The 7,701-nt window shown below is 38.7% G+C and overlaps 1 protein-coding gene across 1 annotated transcript in view; it reads right to left on the bottom strand.

Annotated features, from left to right (window-relative positions):
- The window catches only part of LOC107566387 (dmX-like protein 1), a 23,893-nt gene extending 16,831 nt beyond the window's left edge, over positions 1-7,062 (bottom strand). The window contains exon 1 of the mRNA XM_016251832.1: positions 6,895-7,062. Within this exon, the coding sequence (XP_016107318.1) occupies positions 6,895-7,062 (168 nt within the window). The remainder of the gene's footprint in view (positions 1-6,894) is intronic.
- Positions 7,063-7,701: the final 639 nt, after the last annotated feature.

The raw sequence follows: 7,701 nt of genomic DNA, 5'->3' as shown, positions 1-7,701 counted from the left end.
GTGAGTGTGTGTGCGAGTGTGAGTGAGCGAGTGAGTGTGTGTGCGAGTGAGTGAGTGCGAGTGAGTATGTGTGAGTGTGTGTGTGTGCGAGTGTGAGTGAGCGTGTGTGCGAGTGAGTGTGTGAGTGAGAGAGTGTGTGTGCGAGTGAGTGAGTGTGCGAGTGAGTGACAGAGTGTGTGAGTGAGAGAGTGTGTGTGCGAGTGAGTGTGCGAGTGAGTGAGCGTGCAAGTGAGAGAGTGTGCGTGCGAGAGAGTGAGTGTGCGAGCGAGAGTGAGTGTGCGAGAGAGTGAGTGTGCGAGCGAGAGAGTGAGTGTGCGAGCGAGCGAGAGAGTGAGTGTGCGAGCGAGAGAGTGAGTGAGCGAGCGAGAGAGTGAGTGTGCGAGCGAGAGAGTGAGTGAGTGAGCGAGTGAGTGAGTGAGCGAGTGAGTGAGTGTGTGAGAGAGCGAGTTTTTTCTCTTACAAACACCAAACTTTACAGTTTTATTCCTCTGTATATTCTGATGGTTTGTTCATATTTCTGATTTATACAACATTTTTCTCACAAAAAGTGTTGACAGTATTTTCTGATTCATGGAGCGATAAAAAAAGAAATCCAAAAACCTTTAACTCTAATATGACAATTAAATCAAACAAGAATTATGAACCTGGATTTATGCAATGTTCAGATTTATGTGTTGTTTGCATATTTAATTAGATAATGCCTCATTTGCATACATTTAATGTACTGTAATTAACCAACTAGGGAAGCATGGAGATATTTGTTAGTTAAAACACATCTATACCTAATATGATCATACATCACATTTATTTCAAGGCATTTCCATAAATAGTTTGACATACACTCATTTAAAAGTTTGGGATCGGTAAGATTTGTGTGTGTTTTAAAGAAGTCTCTTCTGCTCATCAAGGTTGCATTTATTTGATCAAAAATACAGAAAAATACAGTAAAATTGTGAAATATTATTACAGTTTAAAACAGCTGTTTTCTATGTGAACCTCTGTTAAACTGTAATTTATTTCTGTGATCAAAGCTGTATTTTCAGCATCATTAGTGCTGCACAATATTTGTATGGGAAATGTGGTACAATTATAACTGAGCAGCAAATTAGAATATTAGAATGATTTCTGAAGATCACGTGACACTGAAGACAGCTCGAGCTCCTCAGCTAGCCATGCTAACATCACACTGACAGCTTAGCCACAACTTTCCGTGACAATCCATTAAAGGCATCTCAAACCCACAGTTCTGGACCGTTTCGGTGATCCGTGTCACTCACATCATGATCAACGAATGCACTTCTGATGAATTTCCATTTGAAACTGCTGATGTTGTTAGCCCGTTAGCATTAGCATGACAGCGGGCGAACATCAACAATGAGAAAGAATCATAAAGTCGCGCGCCTTACCTCAGAAACGGGTTTCATTCATGCTCAAGTTCAAGTATAATGTGTGTTCCTCTCATTATGAGAGATAATTAAGACACACAGTGATGTGGTGGCGTTTGTGTGCGGAGACTCAGGAAGTGACGCGCGCACTGCATTCTGGGAGTTGTAGTCGCTCTCTGCCCGCACGTTAGTCACGTGCATGTAAACGGGTGTTTTAGCACATCTGAACAATATTGCATGTATAAAATATTTAAATATAATTCTAATCATAATATAAAATATGTTAGAGTTAGTAAATGCGACCTACGTGTGTGAACATACTGTATAATACATTTGAATAATAATCAGCAAGGAACAAAATGTACAATATTCTACATTTAACGCAATACCTAACTTATAAACCGACCGTCTGCTAGCCGCCTCGCGTCGCAGAAGTCTCTTTCCCCGAGATATCTTACTATAGAGACTGTGTCTCTTCTAGCGAATACAAAAAAGCGTCCAAACAAGTTTAAGGGTGACAATTTAATTGATGTTCAACAGATAAACAAAAGTGCTTTTTGTAAATAATCTCATATTAATAAAACACAACTTTCATCAGAGTTGCAAATGACCTGCTCTTATCATCTGATTGTGGTTGTATCTCTCTATTAGTGCTACTGGAGCTTAGCGCTGCGTTCGACACTATCGACCACAACATTCTTTTGAGTAGACTACAAAATTATGTTGTCATTAGTGGAATTGCATTGTCTTATCTGACCGTCAACAATTCGTAGCAGTGAATGACGAGATATCATATTGATCACAAGTGCAGTATGGAGTACCTCAAGGCTCAGTACTAGGACCGTTACTCTTCACGCTTTACATGTTACTCTTGGGAGATATCATCAGGAAACACAGTGTTAGCTTTCACTCAGCTCTATATTTCTTCGCGGCTCTGCAAAAAATACCAATTCACAAAACTAACAGAACGCACAGGTGATATAAAAAACTGAATGACTAGTAATTTCCTAATTCCTTTAATTATCGGACCTAAAACCTCCGCATGTAATAACCTAGAACACTGTCTAAGACTTGATGGCTGCTCTGTCAGTTCCTCGTCATCAGTCAGGAACCTAGGTGTGCTATCTGTTAGCAATCTTTCCTTTGAAAGCCACGTTTCTAGCGTTTGTAAAACTGCATTTTTCCATCTAACTCTGGAATAACCTACCTAACATTGTTCGGGAGGCAGACACACTCTGTCAGTTTAAATCTAGATTAAAGACCATCTCTTTAACCTGGCTTACACATAACACACTAATACGCTTCACTAACCAGACGAGTCCTCTGCTCAATCTGACTTTGCTGCAGCCTGGAATTAAACCACATCATGCTGGTTTGGTCTGGTCAGAGGAGAACTGGTTTCGACTGGTTTCTCCCAAGGTTTTTTCTCCATTCTGTCACCGATGGAGTTTTGGTTCCTCTGGTTTGTTTAGCTGGGGACACTTGACTGATTGCACAGACACTATTGGAAGAGAGCTGAACTCACTTTAACTGGAAAAATGACTCTTTGTTATTATCCTCTTGCATTATTGACACACTATTTTCCTGTTTAATACTGTAAAGCTGCTTTGACACAACCAGTATTGTATAAAGCGCTAGAAATAAAGGTGACTTGACTTGACATAAAACAATTTTAAATATGAAGGTTGAAACTAAATATATTTTAAATTAAAAATATATATTTAATTGTTTACAACTTATATTTTGCATGTTTTGAAAATATATTTTGGCCAAAATATATATATTGGATGCGTAACAACAACACAAAAGCAGTATGACATGAGAATTTTGATCGTTTTAATTTGAGAACGTAAAGCATGAGAAGTGTGCAGAAGCTGAAGTGATTCTGCTGAGTTAGTGGCATGTGATCAGACCGGATGGATCAGCACTTCAGTGATCAGACCATCAAGCCCTCATGCCGTTTAATGCTGTCATTATTCACAGCGTCTTGAATTTTAGGATTCATAAACAACAGTGCAACAGTATAAAGAGCTCTGAACATCACACTCTCAAACACACATGATCTTCATGTCCTCCAGTACTTCTGTAAAAACTATCTGTGAGTTTGAATTGAAGAATTGGACTGATTTTTGATTTGATTGAAGATTTTATTAAGTTTTAATTTAAAAGTCGATACAATTTGATATTTAGTTGATAATTAAGTTTTCATCTGGCATGCACGTTGACAGATCATATAACAATATGTGACCCTGGAGCACAAAACCAGTCATAAGAGTTAATTTTTCGAAATTGAGATGTATGCGTCATCTGACAGCTGAATAAATAATCTTTCCATTGATGTATGGTTTGTTAGGATAGAACAATATCTGAAAATCTGGAATCTGAGGGTGCAAAAAAATCTAAATATTGAGAAAATCATCTTTAAAGTTGTTCAAATGAAGTTCTTAGCAATGCATATTACTAATCAAACATTAAGTTTTGATATATTTACGGTAGAAAATTTACTAAATATATTGGATTTTGAGCCATACAATGTATTGTTGGCTATTGCTACAAATATCCCCCAGCGACTCAACACTGCTTAATGACATATATTCATTAAGACAGAAGTTTTCTCTCTTGTTTTGTTTTTCTCACCAAGTTTGCATTAAAAACAGTAATATTATTACATAATTTAAAATAACTGTTGTCTATTATCAGAGCTGGGTGGTAACTGATTACAAGTAATCTGGATTACGTAATCAGATTCCAAAAATTAAATACTTGTAATTTAAAAAAAAGTATAGTTCACACATACAGCAATAAATAATTCACTGCTACGAGTGTGATATTTCTTATATATATATTCAGTTTGTTTTGTCAGATCTTTATGGCATTAATATGGCTGTTATTTAGTACTTCAGTAAGAAGAGTTTCAGCATATTAAATCCATAATAAATCTTCTTCAGGTGAATCTCTGTCCTGAACGAACCTCTGGTCAGCTTCTGTCACAGTTAATAATTCATATGGCCTGACATTGTGCACTGTGTCTGAAGATATTCAATATTAAGTGAGTGTGAGGCTTTGGCAGAGAGGACATGAGTGAAGGACGAAGACCTGAATGAGACGTTCTGACTTCACATGAATAAAACACCGGCTGACACGTCGTCCACAATAAGATGCTTTAAAGCTGATTTTGCTCTGACAGCTGCTGTAAACGTTCAGCTCAAGTAGGTCACACTCATTAAAGATGTACTTTTGCTCCTGAGTGAATATTATATTGCATTCATAGGAATATAAAATGGCATGTGTGTCTAAGCAATTCAAGGTCAACATGGCCATATTCTCACAGGTTTAGCATGTGATTAAATGTCATTTTATTGGACTCTCTTATGACACAAAAATATATGGAAATATAATGCAATATATCAAATAATAAATTTTCATATATAGGAAACAAGTGCTTGTATTTTCCAATATACTGCAATATATGCACGGACCATGTATGGCTATATATTCATATGTATAAAATATGTAGCAATGAAGAAAAAAAATCATATCTCAATTCATATCTCTTTCATGAGTTAATGTATGTGTTTACATAAAGATGAACACATATTCATAAACTTTTATCTCACTTTATTGATTGCATAAAGTTAAACTTTTCATATGTAGGCTCTAAAACATATGTAATGGTATATAAGAAAAGATTATTCACTGAGAACAAATAATAAATTATTAGGATTTTTGGACAATTGGATGCTTTGTTAAAATCATGGCAACATGAAAGGAAACATAGATTTAGTATGATTCTGTGTATTTTCAAAATACATTAAATAATGCAATATATTGATTGTTAATATATAAGGAAATATATTTTCTTTGCATAGGGGCTCACAGGAAAATGCAGAAGCTGAAAGTGCAATAAAATGCCCCAGATTACTGTAATTCATCCTCACAGCGTCAGATACTGTATAAGAATGATGGAAAACAATAACAGATGATCATATCACTGAAATCTAATCCAGTGGACATGCATTGATTGCTCATACAATACAAAGTGTTTTCACAGTGATGCCATAGAAGGACCATTTTTGGCTCCTCAAAGAACCTTTCAGTGAACAGTTCTCGACTGGAACGGCTCCATGGATGTTAAGGGTTCTGATGCTGACAGAGAAGCTTCATTAGGAGTGTATAGTGCTGGTTGTTGAGGACAGCAGGTGGCAGCAGTGAAGCGCTGGTGTTTGTTCTCCTCCACCCACCGTCTCTGATGGATGTCAGTGACTTCACAAGCATTCATGATGGAAATGATTCGGGTTTCCTGCTGTATAAACGCTGCGGCTCCATCAGAAGCTGTTTCTGGTGCGGTGGGCTCCTCCGTTCCTTCGCCCTCTGAGACCTCGTGAGGTTGGTCTGAAGTGTTTTTGTGATGTTATTGTATCTGCTCGCTCCATGACTCCAGTCGGCCGTAATTACAGGCCTGCAGGTCCAGCGGCTTGAGCTCTAAACCGGGCCGCTCTCTGATGTCTGATGGAGGAAAATGATTTCCACTCTGCTCTGTATGATTCAAACTCACTGGAGCAAACCACAATGATACGTAATGACACATAAATCATACTCGAGGAGGAAAAACAAGCATAGAGAGGAAAAAGCGTAGGCCAGCGCATGTTGTGCGAACACGCCATCTGCAGCCTTTAAAGCACAGATCTTTGAACATCGCTGCCTGGGAGAGAGAGCTTTGTGTAGCGGATCTCAGATCTTAGAGCACCAGCTCACAGTGAGAGTGTGTGTGTGTGTGTGAGAGTGTGTGTGTGTGTGTGAGTGTGTGTGTGTGAGAGAGTGTGTGTGTGTGAGTGTGTGTGTGTGAGAGAGTGTGTGTGTGTGAGTGTGTGTGTGTGAGAGAGTGTGTGTGTGTGAGTGTGTGTGTGTGAGAGAGTGTGTGTGTGTGAGTGTGTGTGTGTGAGAGAGTGTGTGTGTGTGAGTGTGTGTGTGTGAGAGAGTGTGTGTGTGTGAGTGTGTGTGTGTGAGAGAGTGTGTGTGTGTGAGTGTGTGTGTGTGAGAGAGTGTGTGTGTGTGAGTGTGTGTGTGTGAGAGAGTGTGTGTGTGTGAGTGTGTGTGTGTGAGAGAGTGTGTGTGTGTGAGTGTGTGTGTGTGAGAGAGTGTGTGTGTGTGAGTGTGTGTGTGTGAGAGAGTGTGTGTGTGTGAGTGTGTGTGTGTGAGAGAGTGTGTGTGTGTGAGTGTGTGTGTGTGAGTGTCTTCATATCATGCAGGGGTTTCTGTCTCCTCGTATCTCCTGCGTCGTTCGGCAGAAGAACAGCGCGTGCTCCGAAGGTGAGCGAGGCTGTGGGAACAATGGCTCTGGAAGGAAAAACGTGTGTGTGTGTGTGTGTGAGAGAGTGTGTGTGTGTGAGGGGGAGTGTGTGTGTGTGTGTGTGTGTGAGTGTGTGTGTGAGTGTGTGTGTGTGAGTGTCTTCATATCATGCAGGGGTTTCTGTCTCCTCGTATCTCCTGCGTCGTTCGGCAGAAGAACAGCGCGTCCTCCGAAGGTGAGCAAGGCTGTGGGAACAATGGCTCTGGAAGGAAAAACAGGGAGGATCCGGATATCCATCCCATTAGCTACACCCTCTTCCTGAAGGGCTTTTCCAGCAGCATCCAGGAAGAGGATGAGGAGGTCAGAGCGCCCTTCCTCCTCCGTCATCCGTCCATCAGCTGCTCTTCTGCAGGACTCAGCACAACATCAGGCCCAGAGAACACTAATGTGTGCTAAGAACACTTTGCTGATGTTCTTGTTAAGTTATGAAAACATTATTTCTGAATGTTCTCCGAAGCAGGGCTATTATAGTTAACTAAAACTAGAAATTAAACTAAAATAAAAAAGCATTTTTGTTACTTTACATACAATAATTTCCAAGGCTAGTTTCCAAGGCAACGTTTCTCATTTTAATTTAGTGTAACTTGATGTACTAAAATAACTAAAACTGAAATGAATAAAAACTATATAGACATGAATTAAAAAAAAAACTAAAACAGCAAAAAATGACAAAAATAAAATGACTAAATCTTTAACTAAAATTAAAATGAAAAAGAAAATCTAAAAAGAAAATCTAATTCAAAATATCAATAAAACTGTAATAGTATCTCAATGATTCTAAAATAACACTGCTCTGTGTTATAAGGTAACAATGCATTTTTTCATTCGGCAAACATTATGGGAACGTTATACTTTTGAATGTTTGCTGAATGTTTTGAAACAAGTAACATTTAAAAAGCTTTAGACAATGTCCAACTAAAACATTTCAGAAACAACATTCCATGAATGATGTATAAATAACGTTTT

The sequence above is a fragment of the Sinocyclocheilus grahami genome, unplaced genomic scaffold (genome assembly GCF_001515645.1).
Source record: "Sinocyclocheilus grahami isolate Dianchi unplaced genomic scaffold, SAMN03320097.WGS_v1.1 scaffold1072.1, whole genome shotgun sequence".
NCBI classification, from domain to species: domain Eukaryota; kingdom Metazoa; phylum Chordata; class Actinopteri; order Cypriniformes; family Cyprinidae; genus Sinocyclocheilus; species Sinocyclocheilus grahami.
This window is presented reverse-complemented; position numbering and strand designations above follow the sequence as displayed.